General features: G+C 47.4%; 1 protein-coding gene across 3 annotated transcripts in view; it reads right to left on the reverse strand.

Annotated features, from left to right (window-relative positions):
- Positions 1 to 7,353: 7,353 nt before the first annotated feature.
- Disp1 (dispatched RND transporter family member 1) overlaps positions 7,354 to 22,173 on the reverse strand; it is a 143,293-nt gene continuing 128,473 nt past the window's right edge. For all 3 annotated transcript variants that reach the window (XM_052200369.1, XM_052200370.1, XM_052200371.1), the window contains 5 exons: positions 20,012 to 20,135; positions 18,988 to 19,115; positions 18,599 to 18,696; positions 16,410 to 16,507; positions 7,354 to 10,946 (listed from right to left, as the gene is read on the reverse strand). In XM_052200369.1, coding sequence (XP_052056329.1) covers positions 7,377 to 10,946; positions 16,410 to 16,507; positions 18,599 to 18,696; positions 18,988 to 19,115; positions 20,012 to 20,135 — 4,018 coding nt within the window. In that variant the 3' untranslated portion in view covers positions 7,354 to 7,376. The remainder of the gene's footprint in view (positions 10,947 to 16,409; positions 16,508 to 18,598; positions 18,697 to 18,987; positions 19,116 to 20,011; positions 20,136 to 22,173) is intronic.

A 22,173-nucleotide genomic window follows, 5' to 3' on the forward strand; every position in this document is an offset into this window, starting at 1 on the left:
ATGGCAAGCACAAGGCCCTGAAGTTGATCTCCATCACCATAGAATGAAAAACAAACCCTCCTTAGCACCAATCCCAGCGAGACAGACTAGACTGAAAACTTTTTTTTATTATACTGCGAATATATACACCAAAATATGCATGCACCTGTGTTAGCATGTATACAATGCATAAAATGCTTGCATACGCAGTGGCCAACAAAGGATGGGCTTCTCAGCTGCTTGCAGGACGTGCTTCCAGGAGTAAGACATAGAATATGATAGGTACAACCACCCAGTGGGATAGTTGAAATTTACACGGTAGAATTTACTTTCTGCACCCAGTTCAGTCCTTACAACCCACGAGACACGTGTCCTTGTAAGCGTAATGTTTCTGTGCACTGTGTAAAGAGTATCCTTGTGTTAGTCAAATGCTGATTTCTCTGCCCCCATATCTGGTTGCAGTCCGGACATGGCATTGCAATCCTTATTCTGAGGCTCTCCTGTCTTAAGTTTGTATAAACATTGCTCCCCGTTCATTTTCTTATTTGTCAAAAACTGACCAGCCAATAGCTTATCAGAAGGAAGTAGGGCTGGACTTCTGATTCCACTGAGAGGAGGAACAAGAGAGGAAAGGGGGATTCAGTCACAAGTAGAGGGTCCCAGAGACACCATGGAAAAACACCTGAAGCAGATAGAGGCAGATCAATACTAAAAACGCAAGTATCATGGGAAATTTGGTTGGGAGGTAACCAGGATAGAGGATTAGAATAGGTTAATAATTTCTCAGATATTGTCCTGTAAAGCTAATCAAGGAAATCTTATAGTCTCTGTCTCATTCATTTGGGAACTAGTCCAGGATTAAGAAAAACTGATCATTTAAAAAAAATTACATTCACATGTCTTAGTTCACATCCTCTCACTGCTACAAACATTATAAGCAAAAGCCACATGGGAACGAAAGCTTACCAGCTACAGTCCGCCATTGAAGAAAGCCATCTTAGTTAGGGTTTCTACTGCTGTGATGAAACACCATGACCAAAAGAAGCTTGGAGGGGAAATGGTTTATTTGATTTACATTTAAACATCATAATCCATAACTGAAGGAAGTCAGGAGAGGAACACAAACAGGGCAGAAATCTGGAGGCAGGAGCTGATGCAGAGGCCATGGAGGGATGCTGCTTACTGGCTTGTTCCTCATGGCTTGCTCAGTCTGAGGTTTCTTATAGAACCCAGGCCCTCCAGCCCAATGATGGTACCACCCAGAAAGGGATAAGGCTCCCCCAGGGCCGCACCCCCCCCACACACACCCAATCAAACAGTAATTGATAAAATACAGCTGGATCTTTGTTTGTTTGTTTGTTTTCTTTTGGGTTTTTTTGAGGGTTTCTCTGTATAGCCCTGGCTGTCCTGGAATTCACTCTGTAGACCAGGCTGGCCTCAAACTCAGAAATCCGCCTGCCTCTGCCTCCCCAGTGCTGGGATTACAGGTGTGCGCCACCACCACCCCCTGTATAGCTGGATCTCATGGAAGCATCTTCTCACTTGAGGTTCCCCCTTTCAGATCTCTCTAGCTTGTGTCAAGTTCACAAAACTAAGCCAACACAGAGGCAGCACAGGAGCTCTGGCGGAAGGAACTAAACCAGAGGCTGCAGAAGAGTGCAGCTCACTGGCTTGCTCTCCATGGGTTCCTCAGCCTGCTTTCTTATATAACCAGGACCACCCGCCCAGGAATAGCACAGTAGCAGGCCTGGGCCCTCCAACATCAATCTGCAATCAAGAAGCCTGACCCCAATGTCATCAGGCCAATATGTGGGAGGCAATTTCTCTCTTCCCAGATACATCCATGTTTGCATCAATTGGCAAACAGTACAGCAACAGGCGTCCTTGACTATCTGAAGTTTAGATGCAACATTTTCCACGCTTCTCATTTCAACATATCGATTGATTTCTTAAGGCGGGGTTCTCTGTATTGCCATGGCTGGCCTTGAACTGCTGAGCTCAAGGGCTCCTCCCCCATCACCAGCCTCCTGAGAAGGGGGTACTACAGGTGGCCAGCACCATGATCCACCCCACCCCCACTTTCATACTCAGCTGCTTGTGCCCCAAACCTTTCTTCTGGAAGGCAGAAGTTTGGAGGCAGCAGGTCTTTGTCACTGGTGGCCCTGCCTTATGTCCCCAGTGAGGGACGCTTTGTCACATTCTGTCACCAGCACAGGTTGGTGAAGCACATGTCTGCTGTCTAGGAGTCAGTCAAGTGATATAGATACACACATGGCCAGACAGTGGCAATGCAGGGACATGGACATGACAGGTGAACCTGGTGTCCTGGAAAGGCACAGGCAGGTCACATTCTCCCATTTTAGGGCACCAGGGATCAGAGGAGGTGGTGGCTTTCTATTTACCTCCAGGATAACTAAAGCCCCATCAGCGTGATTTTCCAAGCCCCAGACAGGATATGGATGTACGGAGAACACAACTTCTCTCCACCTTGAAGCTGGATCAGAATGAAGCAATTCCCCTCCTTGCACATTAGAGCCCAGGCTCCTTTCTAGAGCAAAGAAACCCAAGTTGTGGTTTGGGAGGAAATTATGTAACAGTTCAGGCTCCAGGCTTGTTCAGTACACTTCTAGCCCCCGCTGGTATGAACGATTAACAACCATACGTGCTAGAGCAGTTATTCTCAACAAAATGCTGCAACCCTTTAATACACGGTTCCTCATGGTGTGGTGACCCCCAACCTTAAAACTGTTTTCATTGTACTTCATAACTGTGATTTTGCTGCAGTTATTTATCGTAATATAAATATCTGATACATGACCCCCCTAATGTGTCAAGAACTGCTGAGCTATAGGTGAGAAGAGTCTGAGGTCTGGAAAAGACCAAACGTCTCTAACGTCAGCCGGCCAGCCTGTCACCAGGGGCGGCTGAATTCCAGCTTATTCCACAGAGCCTTTCCTCAGACCTCTGCAAATAGAAATGTAGCTGGAGAGAGGCGCTTGTTCCCCAGGACCTCCAAGATGAAAACTGGTTGGTTCCAGGGCAGAGAACAGAAACCATACTGCAGCCAGAGTGCTTTCCCTGGGGGTGGGGGGTGGGGGTGGGGGCGGGTGGGGTGGGGTGGGGGTGGTGTCACAGGGACTGGAGACCAAGGGCAATTTGTATGGTGATGCGCTTTCTTATTCTTGCCCTGCATTTAAGCCGTGCCCGAGAGAAAATTCTAGCAGACCAGTTTTTACTAATGAGATTTTTAACAACCATATCACATTGTAAAAGCAGGATTACAGGTTTTTTTTGTGTTTGTTTTTTTAATTCTAGCATTTTCCCCAGGCAGGCTTTGTAATCTTGTTTAGATGATTGGTTTACTCAGTAAATCCTTTTTTCCTCTAACTGTCTAATTAGCCCAGGCCCTAGGTTGAATTCCAAGTGTGGCAAAAACAAAACAAAACAAAAGGCAAAAAAAAAAAAAAAACAAACAAACAAACAAAAAAAACAACCAAAAACCGAAATGAAACAAAAAAATACCCAAAAACAAAACCAAGGAAAAAAGCAAAGCAAAATAAAACACAACACACACAAAAAAAATGGCCAATTGACAGACAAAATGTGGGCAAATTTTACTCTGCTACTTTGTCTCAAAATAAAGCAACTTATTGAGAATCTTATTTGGCTCCAAAGACAAATATTTCTTGTGGAAAATAATCAGCCTTTGGCTTTTCAAGAAGGTAGAGATGTCATCAGAGGTGCATACAAACCTTGAGACTACCGAGCCAATGTCTAGGTTTAGGGGTCTTGGTTGATTCTTCAGGGTGGAGCCCAGGTCTTACTTTGGTATGAGTCAGAATGAGTCAAGACACATACCTCATCCGAGGGGTCTGGGAAGAAGGGTGGAGGCACTGACTGTTAGCTCACGGCTTGGCACGAATCCCCATGCAGAGCCTGCAGTGTTACCAGAGGGAACTGCAGGCTAAGCCCTGGATATGCCGCTGACTTGGAGAATATCCACACTGGGAAGAGCCCTTTCTGGGACAAGGGCTTCTGAAATGTCATTGTTTTCTCCCGTGCCCCCCTCTATAAGCTGCACTAGCACCCCACCTCTAAATCCCAGCTGGTATTTCTACGGTCCACTTTATGTCGGACAGCCTGCTTGGGCAGCTAAGAGCACATATTGGCCCTGGTGACGATGCACTGATCTGGAATGTGCACCCTTTGGCTTATGATGCCAACACAAAGAAAACCACCATCTTTTTCTTCCCTTACAAAATATCAAAGTTTGGTAGTTACAATACTATTTTAACCACAGGCAGAAGACCTATTGGGCCACCATGTTACTTTCCTGGTATCCACAGCATAAAATTAGCATATAAGGTCAAACATCAGTAAAGATGGCTAACAGAAAAATGCCCTTTAAAGTCAACTGGCGATAAATACCAGCAAACATTTGGAAAGACACCAAATGCATAACCATTTAGATACAACAGCTTCTTTTGCATTTAAAAATCTCATGATTTCAGCACATTCCTACATTTTGCTATGCTCCAACTTTATGAGAAATAAAATCCAGTTCTTTCCTTTAAAAAAAAATACAGATCTGATTTTTTTCCTCCTAAAATGACTCTCCTAATATGTGACAACATACAGCTGTTTTTGGAGTCACCAGGCTTCATTTTTTTCTTTCAGAAATTATCCTAATTGCTGGTAGAGATGGCTTCCAGGTGAGGCAACGGGAGTCAGGCATATTTCCTAAACTCCTGGAGATCACATCTGTAAAAGCACTCTACACACCACGCCTGCATGTGGTTTTATATTTAGAATGATTGAGGCTAGGGCATAGATTATTGAAATTAAATTTAATAAGTTTAACATTATCTCTGAACAAATTATTGTTTTCGAAGGATGTAGGTATATAGCAATTCCATCCCAGAATGAGCAAGCACAGACGAAGCTGAGATTACTTCAAGCAATAAGCTTTTCCTTTTGAAGAATGTCTTCTACTTGGCCAAGTCCACCTTTCAAACAGGAATTTAAAAAGTGGCCTTGTAAGGGAAGAGGGCAGGGCCCAATTTTGCGACCGGAACTCAGCCACCCAAGATGGGTTCTGTGGAGTCAAGGGACATGGGTAAAGCCGCCACAGTGCCGGAGCCCTCCACACTGCAAGTGTCTCTTCTGCCCATGTGCGAGTTCTTCTCTGCTTCGTCCATCACCTTTAGGTGACAATGTGGAAAACTTTCCCATGAATCAGGGCCAGAAGTAATGATGCTTTTCTGTACTGTAGTGAAGAATTAAGAAATATTTTCAAAGCTTTGGATCTCTAGCAACAAAATTATTAAAATAAAATAAAATGCTAAAATCTAACCCAACCCAACTAACCTGCCAACCAATCAACTCCTTTATGAAACCCAGGGAGTTCGAAGTTTAAGTCTGCTCTTAAGTAACTGTGCAAAGGGCTCTCAGGCCCAGCAAGGCTCAGGGCAATTAAGCAGAACAGGGGAGGGACCAAGGCCACTGAAGGCTCCTTACCAGGTAGAACATAACGTGGGAGCCTGGTCGAGATCACACATGCTCTGAGGCCCTGGATTTTCATTAGCTAACTGGATGGTTACACATTTCAGAAGAAAAAGATTCTCATGTGGGCACTGAGTCCTGCCATCTAGGGCTCCCATGTCCCCCAGGACACCCTATCAAAGTGAAATGCAGAGCGGGTGGACAGACACTGCTGGAAAGCAGCTCAGCACCAGGCCCTGGGCCAGAGAGGCCCAGCTGGTTTCTCTAGGGTTGGCTGTTAATGCTTAGCCGAACAGTATTTCTATGTCTGTGTGAGCCAGCAGGAACAGCTCCCCACCTCTCCCGGAACAGGCTTCCTAGGGTGCTGTCCACACACTGTTCTGGGTACCACACTTGGGACGCATCCAAGGAAGATCATAACCACACCATCAGATAAACAGAAGAGCAACTGAGTGAGCCAGGGAGGCTCATGGGAGGACCCTGCATCAGGGTCGAGATGTCAGAAATGTTTGCTCTGCTTCAGAGACTTGAAAGAAGCCTGAGTAACAGACCAGCTCAAGAGAGGCAGACATAGTAGGTCACTTGTCACAGCAGCATCCAAGCAGAGGATGTGCTTTGAAGGAAAGGAGCTAGATTAATGACTCCTTGGACTCCTTTCTGTTCTTGATAGCCCCCTCACCCAGGATTATAGAGATAGATTTTGAAAAACTATTCTTGGAAAAGAACCACTAAGAATTTCAAAAGAAACTTTTCTATTTAGGAATATTCCCACCAGATTCTTCAGAGGAACAAACTGGAGGTGTAGCTCTAGGAGGAAATGGGCTGTCTGTGGGCAGGGATGTGCCCAGTGTCACATGACATGGTTTGCTGGGGCTGTCATCTGAAGTACTAGGCAGAAGGAACACACCCACAGCTCCTACCACACACTGACACAACACTGACAGCATGACATGGTAGCACCAAAGATGGTGCCCAAAGGCTTAGCATTCCCAGAGTTAGCTGCATGGTGAAGCGATCCTGTCCTAGACATAGTGAGAGAAACCTTATGAACATGACCCCTGAGGACCAGAAACGGAGGCAACATTTCACAAGCAAGACCCCTTACACTGAAGGTTTCAGGAGGTCCTGGGTCCATCTCTGTCACCATCCAATGTGCCCTCTGAAGCACAGGACTACATGGACTCTCACAGAGCTCCAAGTTTCTCTTTCTGTGGTATTAACACAGCCACTGCCATACAGGAGGTGATTGATGCTCTCGACTCCTAGGTTAGGAGGTATAATAGCAACCATCTGTCTGTCTGACCTGGAAAGAGACCACGTGAATATAAGTGTGTCACGGGCTTCCTGTGGGACACTAATGAAGATAAGAGGAACTACTTTTAAGGTACTTGCATTGATTTTTAGCTAAGGTACATTTTAATGCTGCCTAGCTCCTGGTTTCTCTCTGCCAGAAGTTACCTCTCTGTCGATGTGAGCCCTAGTGTCTCTGCCGAGCAATGAGAACCCTTAATTACCACCAGCCAAACACGCCACAGTAAGACAACTAGGTAACACACTGTCTGAGAGAACAGAAGTGTCTAGGTGATTCGCACTGTCAGTGTGACTCACCGCTGCAGGATGCTAGACGGGCAACCTGAGCCCAGTAGGGCTGTATAAGAACTTTCTGTTGGGAATTAGTTTTTGAAATTAAAAAAAAATTAACCTGAGAATCTAATAATTAACACATTCACTAGATCTGTGAAGTTGTTCACTGTTCAGACTATGACAAGGACAATAGTGACATAGTGACACACGGAACATGCCTGCTGTTGGGCTCCCTCTGTGGGTTCCCAGATCTCACCCCTAATTCAAAAGAATGATGGAGGCAGGTGCTTCTGAATGCAATGCTAGATTTATTATAGTGTTTTTATTAACAGACTTTCTCCAGACAGGTCTGAGTGTGTTGGTACAGCAGGCACATTGGCTTCAAGGTTTGGCATCTGGCAGTCCGCGGACCCGCGCTTCAATCTCACAATGCTTCTACAAGGACTGTTTGGGCAGGACCTGCAACCAGCCTCCCCTAGTAAATGGCTGAATATAAAATTTGGTTCATTATGATTTAACTGCTCCGAGTTCACAGTTTTATCAGTCTGCAGCAGGCTTGCCCCCACTTTCTCCTCCCCCTTGTCAGTCTGGTTTGGTGAACTAGAAAGCTTGGTTCCTGTCCCTCCACTGTCCCCTGTGTCCCCCGTGTCTCTACTTTTACAGAGTCTCCTTTGGTTACTCTCAGGTTCACAACAAACTCTTTGGAAAGACTCAGCGCTCCTGCTGGCAGACGGCAGCAGCTCTGCTGTCCCGGGAAGACGCTCATCCGCGCTGTGTGTGCTGCTGGGACCGAGGCTTGCTTGGGCCTGAAAGTGCTGCACTGGGTGGAGAAAAAAATTCCTAGGCTGAGAATTCTTCATCCCTGGTGGCAGTATGTGCTGGACAGGGTGCAGAAGGCCCTCTGCGGCTTGGTGTGCAGCCTTTAGAGGCGCCACTGCATTCTGAATCTGGACAAGGCTGCCTACTGTGCAGGCACACTTGTGGCATAAGGAGCCAGCCATCTGCCGACAATGGATTTCCGGCAATCCATACTTCAAGTGTGTGTAGGTGTCTGGGCAGTTACATCTTGAACTGAGAGAGAACTGACACACGGTGTCCTGCTCCAGACAGGGCTGCAACAAGGCTGAGCCTGGCTCACTTCTGGGGCTTTTGGTGAGGTCGCTGCTGTAGGCTGCAGGCACAGGCATCCTTAAATTCTTTGCTTGGCCATTGAAGAACTCAGAGCAGACGCGTGGCTCTTCGTAAGTGGTCTTCTCTGAGGAAGTGCAACTGTGAGATGCCAGGGGCTGTAACTCGTAAAACTCAGGTTCCAGTTCGGATTTCTGGCCCCTGGCATCTACACTGTAAGCACTGGTGGTGTGTGTTTTGCTTGGTCCCCTGTCCCCAGGTCTTGCAGACAAGGTGTGGGAGAAGGCACTGCACTGGAGCTTTCTAGGTAAAGGGATCTGGCCACAGGTGCCTTGCGGCCCCAGGCACCGACACAGGCACTGGAAGAAGAAGGTGGCGAAGGCCCAGCTGACACACATGACGAGCATCATGAACGTGCCCAGCTGCGTGTAAGCCAGGACCGTGGAGGGCATCATCATGGCCCCGGCCACAAAGGTGGTCAGTGCAGCCATGGCAATCGCAGAGCCCATACGGCTCAGAGAGAAGATGACCTTGCCTTCTCGGTCTGGATCTGGAGCGAGGCGATACGCCACCCCATAGTGGACGGCGAAGTCTACGGACAGGCCGACTGCCACCGAGATGGTGACAGACTCCAGCACGTTCAGCTCCCAGCCCAGCAGGACGAGGGACCCGACTGTGACGAATATGGTTCCAGCTATGGAGACGATGGCGTACAGGCTTATTATGATGTTCCATGTGGTCAGTAGCATCACGCTAAACGCGACGGCCACCGAGAGCCCCATGGCAATGAGGGTGCCGTCGGAAAGGCTGTCCTGCAGGTCATAGAACTCCAGGTTGCTGACGAACCAGCCACGGCTGAGGCCCTCGGGTGCTGAACTCAGCTCATGGGAGATCCACGAGTCCACCTCCTTGTAGAACTGCTGCATCTTCTCGTAGGCCAGGGTGAAGAGGAAGGTGCTCTGGAACTCCAGCACCACTGCCCTGATGGTGTCGTTGATGTCGAACCTTGGCCCCGGGGTCTTGTTGTTGAGATGGTACCCTGTGCTCCTGTCCAACTCCATGATGGCCTTCTTGATGCACAGCTCGAACACCTCTTGCTTATAGGGGAAGCTGCAGTGGCTGCAGCAGGGGTACAGGGCAGGCTCGTCACAGTCCTGGTTCTCCATCCACTGTTTGAAGGTCTCGATGAAGCAGCTGGTGAAGTCCTGCTGCTCGGTCTGGTGGAAGAAGGTCTGGTTCCTCAGTTTCTGACAGAAGTGTAAAATCCAGGCCTGGGAGGCCGGGCTAGCAATGTTAAACGTGCTATCTAGCGTCAGCTCCCCTTTGCTCTTGGGGTTCAGAGGGTCACCGCTGTCTTCTGGGGACACACCCCAGATGACCGTGATGGGCATATGGAGCTCCTCTCCGTGGTGAACCCGCTCGAACATGAACAGCTTCTTGAATTCGGCGTCGTAGCGCTCGAAAGGGTGGGACGACCTGAACACCTGGAACTCCGCCAACTCCAAGGAAGGCAGTTTCATCTTAGGGTTTACGCACACGATGTAGGCCCCGCCCACAGTCAGGGCGAGGAACCAGACGAGCCAAAGGTATCGAAACTTGATGACGATGCACGGCAGCACCTTCTCAAAAAATATCCGAGATGCCTCCGACACGGCAAAAAGAGCCCTGCGGCCCCTCTGACAGAGCGCTGCCCAGCAGCTCTTGTCGTAGGCCTGCGGCTGGGGTCTCCTGAAGCAGGTGAAGATGTTGAGGAGGTAGCGCTCGTGCAGAACAATGACAGCCGGGAGCCAGGTGACCATCAGGACGTAATTCACCAATATAGCGGTCCCCGCGTACACCCCGAAGCACCTGATAGCTGTGATGTTGCTGACGTAGTTAGCGTAGAAGGCGGCGGCAGTGGTGAAGCTGGTGACAAACATGGAGAGGGCGGCGTGCTGCAAGGTGACGCTCACCGCCTCCGACGTTTCCGCACGGGGCTTGTCGAACTTGGTGTAGTTCCAGACGTCGCACAGGACGAAAGCATCATCCGCGCCAATCCCCACCAGGATGATGAGCGCCGTGAGGTTCATGAAAGGGAAGAACTCGAAGTTAAACACGACTCGGTAGAGGAAGTAGGAGACGATCAGCGAGCTGATGATGGCGAACATGGTCATCAGCGTGATGAACATGGACTTGGTGTAGACGCACATGATGAGCAGCACGATGGCTATGGCGATGGCGGGGTACACGGTATCCATGAGCAGGTAGTCCTGGAACAGGCTGTGCTTGATGCCGAACTCGATCCCGGTGATGGTGGTGATGCCGTCCGAGGAGTTCCAGTTCTCGAAGTTGTCCAGGTAGATGTTCATCATGCTCTCCCCCTTCTCCGTGGGAGAGAAGAGCATGCTGTACTTCAAAGCTGGCACGGCGTAATCTGCCGTCTTTGGGGTCATGAAGTCCTTGTCCACCAGGTAGTGGAGAATCTGGTACACGGCGTTGTATTTGGTGCACTTGCGTGGCACATTGGTGCACTTGAGCTGGTCCTTCCGTCTGGCCGCCTTGTCCCAGCAGTCCGGCCCCAGGGTGCCGTTTTGGTAGTGCTTGGCACAGGTCCGGAGCAGCTTCAGCGTATGAGACACATCTCGCTCGACAATCTTCTGACAGGACGATCTGTTATTCAGTATGGCGATGTAATTCCCCAGGGTCCAGCTGGGGCAGCAGGAGACAGCGGTGGTCCTCTGGCAGAGGTCGCTGAACTGAGGGTGGGATCTGATCTGTGGAGACAGATATGCAGAAGGACTGGAGTTTAAACAGGCTCTCCATCAGGCAGGTCCCTCCTGCCTCTGGGAACAAGGCAGGCACAGAAGCTAAACAAGCCTCCTTCACAGTGTGAGTCAGTGTGTAGACAGGCGAGCGCTCCCTATAGCTATAGCTATTCACAGGGCTGCTGGACTCTGAGCAGCCCACTCCTGTTTGGGAATGGCATACAGACGTAACGTTGTGTTGACCAACACGGAGTATGACTTAAGAAGGGAGATAAACTTAACCCCGCTTAGTAAACAGGTCTTTTCAGAGTCACTGTGGAAGCAATAAATTGGACAGGCTTTATAGTTTATGCACTCACTGGAGTAAGGAAACAACTATCCCGACTGCTGTTTTCCCTACAATCCTGATTCTTAGAACAAAAGTTTTGGTGATAAGTCACCACAAATCCTAACAAGCACAGTGGAAAGCAAGGACGTTGGCTCTAAAGGTCCTACAGCTGGCTGAGGTACACCCCCAAATTCTCCCAGTGTGACTGTACTGACAGGCAGGGATCCTGGGACGAATCAGTGGATTATACCCATATAATAGTGGGTGGAGGGAGTCTGCTGGTACCTTTTGGTGCTACATCATGATGCAGAAATGGCACCGCCTTAGGAGACAGGCAGTCACTGGACCCTGAATCTGCACACCCCTGGATCTTAAAACTTGCCAGTTTCTAGAACTGTGAGAAATAAATCATTTTTAAAAATAAATTATCTAAGCTGGGCAGTGGTGGCACATGCCTTTAATCCCAGCACTCTGGGAGGCAGAGGCAGGTGGATTTCTGAGTTCGAGGCCAGCCTGGTCTACAGAGTGAGTTCCAGGACAGCCAGGGCTACACAGAGAAACCCTGTCTCGAAAAAAAAAAATTATGTAGACTAAGGTACTTTGTCAGTTTGAACAGAGTAGACAGAACTCTATTTGGCAGATCAAAAAGTGATTAGATTCTTGAAAAATGTAGACTGTTTAGTGAAATAAGGTGAGAAGGGTCAATTTTGTAAAGATTTGTAAACATTTTCATTTCTGATTTTAAGTAACATAAGTTATTTAAATACAAATAAATAAAAAAGTAGAATTTTAGTTCTTCTACATCCTCAGGTTTATACATGTTGGCTCAAAACCTGTCTGAGTAACTTTTCTCTGTTGGTAAGTTAGGACCCTGTGGGGTTCTGGGTTGCTATGGGTGGGTGTTCACTGCTGGATTGCGAAGCTGGTTCAGTTCCGCTCTTAGGAATTCCTCCTTTCTTAGGATTAGTCTAGGAGTCAGACCCTTTCCTGGGCCTGACCAGAGACTGTGTTCAGGAGCCCCACAGCTAAGGTGCCCAGCCTTATCACTCTCCCTCAACTTTATTTACCAGAGGTTGGCCTAGGGAACCATTCCAAAGTTCAGAATGGGTGTGAAGAGTTTTTCTAATGTGATTTAAAGCAGTCCATATCTGGCTTAACGTAGGCTCTGTCAATTGTTCATTAAAGTATCTTTCCAAGGCAGAGAAGTTGACTGGCTACACGATTGTTTTAGAAGCTGACTTACCCAAGAACCGGGTCACATATCACTCCCTAAGGCCTGGGTAAACTGGAGCTAGCATGTGTGGGGTGTGTATGGCACCAGGAAGCCACGGGCTGCAACCGCGCACGTGGACATTCATCATCAGGTCTGAAGTTTTCCTAGGCCTCTGTGAGTCCCAGGCTAGTGTGATCTACACAGTGGTCTCCAGGCTAGCAAGGGCTACACAGTGAGACCCTGCCTTAAGAAACCAAATCAAGACGGGGCAAAATGTATATATCCCCAAACAACAAAACCAAAAACCAAAATTATTTGTTTTGCATCATTCTTAATGGGAAGAAAAAATAAACCAGAGTTTTCATTTAAATGCAAGAGAGTTTTACTTCCACAAAAATTCAACTTTGAAGTGTATTTCTGAAAACACATTATTCTTTTCTAAGACAGGATAATTCATATTTGTTTCCAAGTTTAAAAATGCATCTATCTTAACTTGAGAAAAATGAGCTAGTAAGTCATGGGTCCCTAAAACAGCATTTCCAGTATTGATGGCAGATGATAGTTCACCCGCTGTCCCTCCAGGACCCCAGCGTCCTGAAGGAAGGCCTGGAGGACTCGGGAGAGCTCACGCATCCATTGAGGCCCTATGCTCCTGCCCAAGTGCCTGCACACCGTGAGACAGCCCTGTGGTCTTTGTCCTCAGTTTACCCTCAGAGTGCCCGAGAAACCAGGCAAAGATATGCAGTTATAACTTCACGGGACGAGCAGTGCATTGCGTGCACATAAGGACCGACAGAGGAAGCACTGAGTCTGGAAGCGTCTTATCACATCGCAGTAACTCCTCTGCAGTGACTGGTGAACACGGAAGTTAATACCGTAGCCTGAGGCCGACAGACTGGCAGCTGGATATCTCTTTATGTAGGAGGCAGATTGTGCTCTTGTCATACATTGGGAAAAGGGATTCCCTGGAATAATTCCAAAACCTTAGAAGTTTGTAAAAATAAGATAGAGTTTCCGAAAGCCAGTCCCTCACAGGAACACGGCCCTCTAATCCCAGCGACTCACCGTGGGAGTTGGGAGTCATTCTGCTCACGTGGTTGTGACGTGTCTTTGCACAGTTCCCTAGTTAGACAGTAGCAGGGGTGGAGGTGACTTAAAATAGGGTACAAAGAGAGGAGAGAGAGAAGAAAAACCAGAAGGATTTAAATGATACCTTAACCTTAAAAAGAACTGGCTAAGTGGAAGTATTTTAAGAAGCCGAGAAAGGAGAAAGGAAGACTAAACACCAGCTCGCAGGCCCAGCGGAGTCCTGATTCTCCTGGTAACCGAGCCCACAGAGAGAGCTCGAGGGAGCTTCGAGGGGAGCGGAGGCAAAGGCCTCTGCAAAGAAGAGTCAGAAAATATACAGGCCTCTGAGAGGCTAGGGATTCCAGCAGTCCACGAAGGTTAATCTAGTAAGCCAGGGTCTCAGACAAAGAATTTCAAATCCCTTTTACAAGCTGAGTCGTCAAAGCTCCAGCATCTAAAATGTGCAGAGACTAGAACAGGTAAAGGCTTCCAGTGGAGTGAAGTTCAGGGAGAGCCTTCCAGTTACGAATGTCTGTCGGTCAGAGGGTCCTGTAGGACAGAAGCAAGGACTGGACAGTTGGAGACACAATGGGGCTAAGAAGAGGATGCCTCTGTGGGGAGGTGGACAGGACAGAAGCATCAGAAGCAGAGCCACTCTTTCTGGAAGCCCCTCTCTCTGTGAATTAGGTGCCCAGGTGGCACGCCATTTCAGTGGAATCTGAGGAACACACACAGCAAAAGACAAGGGACTGTGGCTTCCCTGAGGTGCTGTACCATCTGGACCAAACACTGACAGACAGCCCTGCTCTGGATCATTGGGTTGGTTGTTACCGTGAGAAGTTAAGAGTTAAGCACTTACACACAAAACAGGACTGAGAGGAAGGAAAGGCCTTCAAGGAGGCAGGGCACTGTCCCAAGGCAGCTCCAACTTGGGACCGGAAAATGCCCCAGCAGTAATCTCATTGCGGAGCTGTTGACCCAAGTCATTATCTAATGTATCAAATGGACAGTTTATCACTTTTTTCCTAGAGCGGAACGTAAGATCAGAATACCATCTCATTTGCAATTGGTTTCAAAGGAGTATTAATTTAACAAGATTTAACAAATATGACTATGTTTTTTGAAGTAGAGCCCAATTTTAGGCTCCCAATTGATTATTTATTCATTTAATGTGGTTCTGCAACTGGCCATACCAAACACTTCTTTGGATGTATGTTTTGGGTTGGTTCCCCAAATTCTCACTTTGTAAACATGTTGTTAACATCTAGACTGGTAAGATGGCTCAGTGGGGCTAGGTGCCTGTGGCCAGGACCCACACGGCAGAAGCAGACAACTGACTCCTGAACGTTGTCCTCTGATCTCCACATGTGCTGTTATACGTGTACCTAGGTGTGTGCACATATACACATATGCACATACATGCATGCCCACACACAGATTAAAAAAGGAACTTGTGCACAACATTATTCTCAAGAGTATGAGAGAGGGGCTAGGGAGATGCCTCAGTCTGTAAAGTGCTTGCTATGAGGAAGTAAGTTCGAATCCCAGAACCCATGTTTACAAATCACAGCAAACCCAGCCTCACATGCTAGGATGTGCTTATAATTTCAGTGCTGGGGACATGGTGACAGGTAGAGCCCTGTGTGTATCCCCAGCAAGTCCTAGGCCAGTGTGAAGAAGGACAGCTGAGGTTACCCTCTGGCTTCCACATGGATGAATTCAGGTTTCCAAAGCACATGCTTGTTCCTCGCCTAACTTATTACTCCTGGGTGGCTTTGGTGGATACCGCTGCTCTGCTGAAGGAGGCTCTGCTGTCTGGCTGCCGGGGGTCACTTCAGCTTCCGCAGGCAGATAAGGGGCTCTGCCTAACTTAGGCCCAGTCTCACCTCACTTTCATTTTCCTCCCATTATTTCCCCTTCCTAGACGCTTCCTGCGCCTGTTCTTGCTTAGTGTGCCTTCCGTGTAAGTCACCTCCCAAGGGTCTCACAGACACACAGATGAAGCCCGGACTACACTGCCTTCACTGCTCAAAGACACAGTGCTGCTTTTTAGAGTCTTAGCGTCTAACGCATACTAAGGGACTAAGCTGTATCATTCAGGAAGAAAACGGCATATGTAGCAAACCAAACACACAAAACCAGGGCTGGGACAGGGGCTTCATCATGGAAGCACAAAGCACAGTGGGTAGGGGGTCTCTGGCGGCAGGTCTGGCTGGGTTCACAGGAAGGGCTTGTCCTCCCGAATCCTAGTGTCTTCCAAAGGAGCAAGGTGGCTAGAGCTGGGAGAGTCTGGTTTGGAGTCGGGATCCACTCTGGCAGGTACTGCATTGTTGTCTTTGGATGCCCCCTCCCCCACCTCTCCACCCTTTCCTAGCCTGCTTCCTAAGCTCTCTGAAATCACCAGCTGGGCTGGAATGATCACTAATTGTGAGAGGCGGGTATGCCTTTTACTGTACAGTGACAAAGATGACAAGTAATGAGGGGAGGGGAGGGGCGATGTGACAGGAGGGGGATGGTGTGATTCGGGGAGGGGCAGTGTGCAGAGCAGTGACACTGAATTAGAGAAGAGAGTGACAGAGACAGTCTTCACTATTACCCTGAAAAGAAACCACTATGAAATAACGGAAGACCAGCATGATGAGAGAGTGAGAGACAAAGGAGGGCTCTTTATTAAGGAAGACGGTGTGTTTTTAAAGATGGCGAGACAGAGGACTTTGATACTGGGACAGCACACTGGCCTGCTGGGGCTTGCCCCACAGCGGAAAGCCCCACCGGCCTTTCATTGGTCAGACACCAGGCAGAGGTAGGCGGTTCCATAACACGGCTTTATTGTGCTGAAGAGATTTCAGCTGTGTTTACATACCCTGGAATTATCCACATCACACATTGACTTAATTGCAGGTAAATTCCACAGAGTCTCCCCTCCTGCTGAAGCAAACACTACCCTGGAGTATCCATCACCTGAGAAGACGAAAAGAAAAATGTTTATAATGATTTGACAAGAGTTGGAACTCACAAACAATTCAAAAAAAAACTGCACAGACAATTTGTTAGCAGCAGGGAAAGTGTGTGTGTGTGTGTGTGTGTGTGTGTGTTAATGTCACTTTAATTCAAAGCCTGTACCTACTCTATGCATGGTGACCTTGTAGTAAGTATCTAACAAACCTATTTCTGATCACATTATAATTAGGAAGAAAAGGTTGTAAGTTATCAGCAGAAAATTAACAGAAGGAATTTCTTCTTTCTTATAATGGCACAAGAAATATTAGAATGGTACACTAGAGAATAACAAAAGGATTGTAAGGGAAGTTTCTCTGGCAGCTGACTACTGAGGTAACTGAATCAAAGCTCTCCCAGGAGAGGCTATCTGAGGGCTGGAGTGCTATGCCAGACCAACCCAGACACTGTGTGAACAAGGTGTGTGATGTAGGGGAAGGGGTGTGGTCTTCAAGTCAGACCTGGCTGTGACCACACGCAAGCATACACTAGCCTTCGTTGGGCCTACTTCCTCATGTGTAAACAAGATAAGACCTATGTCAAATAATCCTGAGAATGGAAGCAGGTGCTCCTTGAGAAGGCTTTTGTCCCGGTTACTTAAAAGGTTTAGAACTATCAAAGAAAACAAAGTAGATTAACTTTACATTATCTAAAGTACCTAATTTTGTTAGCAAATCAACAGGAAAAATGTGTGAAGGTCTTTACAAATGGCTTTATTCATGACTGTTCAGTTGTTCTTAGCAAACACTTATGTTCACCAAAGAGCTATTGCCTTATGGAGATGGAGTCACCTGGAGCCCACGAGGCTTCAGTCAAGCCAGTTCATCACTCAGCTCAGGAGATAGCTACTGGTGGGGACTACCAGAAGCAAATCTAGTCTTAGGTCCCGAATTTGCTATTGTTCTTATTAACACATTAACCCATGCTGATTTAGCAATGTATAATGATAATACTTTGAGAGGAAAAACAAAATCAACAAGCCCAAATATAGGAATAATCAGAATTTGGTTTTTCTAATCTGTGTTTTAAGAGGCAGAGAATGTTTGAATGTGAACTTGCATTGCTGCCGAGAATTGGCATAAAATTGGGGTCTCCTTCCCCGCCCCCTCCGGGATATCAGAACTAAGAGGGTCCTCTGCTGTCTAACGAGGCACGGATATCAACCAAGGGAGTTTTCAACAAGTTGAAACCAAATGAATGTTACTGTGAATTTGCTCCATTGAAACCATCACACCAACCCTCACTCCTGTCACTCTGACCACTGAACAGCCGTCGGAGCCATCAGCTGCTCCTCGCCACCTCCTGCATGTCCTTCCTGGGCAGCTGCCGCTAACAAGGCAGCTCTAAGCATAACTACATTTCTCTAGTCAGCTGGATGGCAACATTTAGAGACTTGTGAGGCCCTGTTCTGCTGTGGCTAGGCAGCTGCAGCTCCGTCAACCACATACAACTGGAGCTCCAGGGCCCTACCCTCAGTACCACACCCACACGTCCTTCCAGTCAGGTGGCCCACCCAAGCTCCGGGCCTCTCTGTTTCCTCTGTTAAGTGAGGAAGCAGGGCTCCTTTCTGACCTGGGCCACTTCACGCCTGTGGTCTCTTGCTTCTGGGAGGTCACCATATTGACAGTGAGACAGTGAACTTGGTGCAGACACCTTCTGCCTCACCCCCAAGCAGCTGGGTCTACAGGCATGCGCCGCCACTTCAAGCATGTGGACAGTCCTTATTATGTTCACTTTCATTTAAACAAAGCTATAAAACTTTTTTTTGCTAACAGATTATTTATATTCAATTAAGAATACATACTTGTCATTTGATTCAGAAACACATAGGAAGAAGGATTTGACATATGACTTGAAAGCTCAGACAAGGCAGAAAATTTTATTATCTGCTTCCTTCAATTTGAACAGAACCCTTTCCTTCCATTTCTATCACAGATAAACTCAAACTTAGCTGGCATCTGTCTATAGCTGCAGAACCAGAGAGACCGTTGGGCAGGCCGTGGCTTTAGACTTGATCATCCCACCCTGACCCAGGAAGCTGCCCCGCCCACTCACTCGGAACATCACAGAAGAAGCTGTCTTTCTGGAAGTTCCAGTCTACTTCTCTTCTCTCTCTCTCATGATGATCATCCGACCATCTGTCGTCCCGGTGGCTGAAAGGGAAAAACAGTCTGGGCTTTGATAAAGTTCTAGCTATTACAAGGGGGTGGGCAGATTCTTACAGTACAACCCCAAAGCTCCAGCCTCCTTAGCATCTGATGCTAAGCTGAGAGGATTCACGTGAGCAACATTTATTTTTCCATGTGTAAGGAAGAAAAGTCTCCTTTTCATCACAGCACAGCAAGGCGCTTCAGTGACAACTGGGTGGCAACTGAGCCCTGTGTTTTAATTTTTCATTAAGTGATATTTTATCTAAAAGTCATGTAAAGTAAATGATTACCTACCTCTTGGCCTGCTCTTCTGCATACTTATAAGGATAGTTCGCTAATGTGGCTTTGTATCCTGTGTTTTTCATCATGTTATTCCATGTGACCAGCCTCTGTCCTATCGCGGTCCCTCTTGGTTCAAAACCCTAAGACAAAATATTATGTGTTCCCATTAGTGTATTTCATTACCCACTAAATACAATTTTGTTAACAGCTTAGGAAAGCAGCATCAACATGATGTGTAGACTTTTCAACAGGAAACATGGGCATTCTTCATGACTGCTGAGGTGACCTGTGTTAATGCAAGGCCTTTTGGATAATCATCACCTCTTAGCTGTGACAGAGTCATAAGGTTCTCTAGTTACATGTCTCAGGAAGTGGGAAAGTGTATCAGAAACTTACCTGTGCCCGAGCATTTAGTAAGTGCATAATTCTACCTTGCAGGAAATATGGTCAAAGTGAAGTGTGTTGTGCACTGTTACAGTGTTTACCAAGAGCACATGTTAGCCTTGGTCACCGTGACCCCACTATTCCACCGCAGAGGAACACACTCAGCAGGTCCTGTTACCTGTTATCTACACAGAAATGCCTCTAACTTCTCAGAGGTGGGGAGAGACACGGTATTAAAATCCTTATAAAATACTTTCTGAGTATGCGCATTCTTCAATATATTGCTCTTGGTTAAACAGGGGGACAGAGAAGTTGGATGTCCCCACTTCTTGCTTGAGCTTGAGTTGGGGTGAGCAAGTCTCTTGACCTTACTTAAGAGTATAGATTACACATCTTTACTTGCAGAACGAGAGCTGTATGCTTACTGGTGACTACAGCAGGTCTGTAAAGAAATGGGGAGCTGAGTGTGGTGGCTCAGACCTGTAATCCTAGCACTCACAGGCTGAGGCAGGAGGATGACAAGTTTAAGGAGCTTCAGTGTAAGACTCTATCCAAACACAAAGAAGGAAAGGGCTGCTGCGAACACACCATGCGGTTACGTTCTCAGTTCATGGAATGGTACCAGGCTTCACCCAGGTCGGGCCCTCCTTACCAGCAGCGGGTCCGAGAAGTCAGGGAGCTCGGGGACCAGGACGCCCACCAGGGCACAGACCACGATGAGCAGTGTGCACATGCCCAGGACCACCACAGGCCAGTCGGCTAGCAGGGCTGCGTAACTACAAGGCACAAACCGAGCAGAGAGGATGTCTGAGAAGCAGTGTGGAGGGAAGGCGACACTGCAGCAGGTTAGAGTTCCACATTTAGACCAGCACAGGTACTGACCACTACAAATAGAAGGGTTTACACACACTGACACAGAAAATGTCAAGGTCATGCTCTGGACATTTTTCTGATTAAGTAGCAGTGGTCAGATAAAACAGCAGTTCTTTTAAAAGAAAAAAGTCTATAAACTGGTTCATGTAGTGAAAGCTAAAATACAACCAAAGCAGACACTTCCCAGAGACACTTTCTTTCCTCCTAGAAAGAAGCTAATAAAAATTATCAGCAGACTGAGTTCATGAGGACAGGCTGTTTAATCAGTAGGGTATCAGTACCTAGAACAGTACTTTGTAGGAGGGGCCCAATTAATTTTCACTGACAGTGGAACACTGCGGCCTGGGTCTCCAGCTACCTCAGGCTGGCTCCAGTCTCTTACCGACTCCCTTGCTGGCTTTCTTCACACACCGGCTCTGACTGTGTGAGCTACTTCTGATCCCTCTAGCCCTGAGCTTTGCCCCCTTGATCCCAGGTCTGTTACAGATATGGACAGAGCGTCTGCCAGAGCCCAGTGAAACAAGGGTCAAAGTATATGTGGAAGATTCTAGTTGCTCCAATCTTTATTAGAAGAAGAAAAACCCAAAACATACATTGTGTGACTACTGCTCTCAACAAGGTCAGCTCTCTTGGCTACCTGTGATGGCTACCTGTGATGGCTACCTGTGATGGCTACCTGTGATGGCTACCTGTGATGGCTACCTGTGATGGATGGCTACCTGTGATGGCTACCTGTGATGGATGGCTACCTGTGATGGCTACCTGTGATGGATGGCTACCTGTGATGGCTACCTGTGATGGATGGCTACCTGTGATGGCTACCTGTGATGGATGGCTACCTGTGATGGCTACCTGTGATGGCTACCTGTGATGGCTACCTGTGATGGCTACCTGTGATGGCTACCTGTGATGGCTAGTTCCGGTTCATGGGGAAGAGACTTCTTAGGTAGGTATTTATGAAGAATTTCTGCGAGAACATGCTAGCAATTACAAAGAAAGCTGGTGTCTCTAAAGGCCTGGAAATACTGCATTATAGCTTTCCCCATCTCCAAGTAGAGAACACTGGGTTGGAAGTTCCACAGAACTGACTCTGTAGGGATTTTTTATTTTTTTACTTCAAATTACCACTCTAATAAAGGACTTAAGCCACAACATGGTTGTGCCTTAAGGAGCTTGCCCTGGTGTTTTCCACCACTGTTTATTAAAGTACCTTTACATAAATATGCAAATAACAGTTTGTCCTTACTGCAGTAGTAGTGGCTCATGTGCCTGGCACAGACCATCTTATGCATAAACATCACAGTGAAGTGTAGGCGCTGACAGGCCAAGGAGTTAGTTAGAGCCAAAGGAAATGCTGGTTCTAGACTCTGGCTTTTAATACTGTGTTTCTGCCCATCACTTCACACACAAGTGAAGCTAAAGACGTGAGGGAGGCGTGCACTTGTTAAACTCTGCTTCATCGAGTTCACTCTGAAACATTCCTAGGGCTGAAGACGCACTGGCTGTCAAGCGCGACTCACAGCTAAAGGACAGGGTTCTTCCCCAGTGCTCACAGTTGTTTCTCCAGCTACCTTTGCCAAGCCTTAGTCTAAGCACTTGGGAGACAGATGCAGCTGGATTTCTGTGAGTTCAAGACCAGCCTAGTCTACACGGTGGTTTCACATCAGCAACAACTGTCAGCCGGGACTACACAGTTAAGACCTTGTCTCAAAAATAATTCCTAGCACCACTAGTAGTAATTTCTCTCTGTAAAATCATAGAGATGCATGGAACACTGAACTGAACATTATTTGCCTTACTGCAAATTCTGGATTTAAGACTTTCTCGAAAGAACAGTTTGTCAGGCAAGATGGACTTGCCTTTAAGGATAACTGTGGATATAAGGGGAACACGTGACCCAGTATGCTGCCTGTGGCATTCAAATGTTCTCCGAGTGGACGT

Source organism: Apodemus sylvaticus, chromosome 12, assembly GCF_947179515.1.
Source record: "Apodemus sylvaticus chromosome 12, mApoSyl1.1, whole genome shotgun sequence".
Lineage (NCBI taxonomy): Eukaryota > Metazoa > Chordata > Mammalia > Rodentia > Muridae > Apodemus > Apodemus sylvaticus.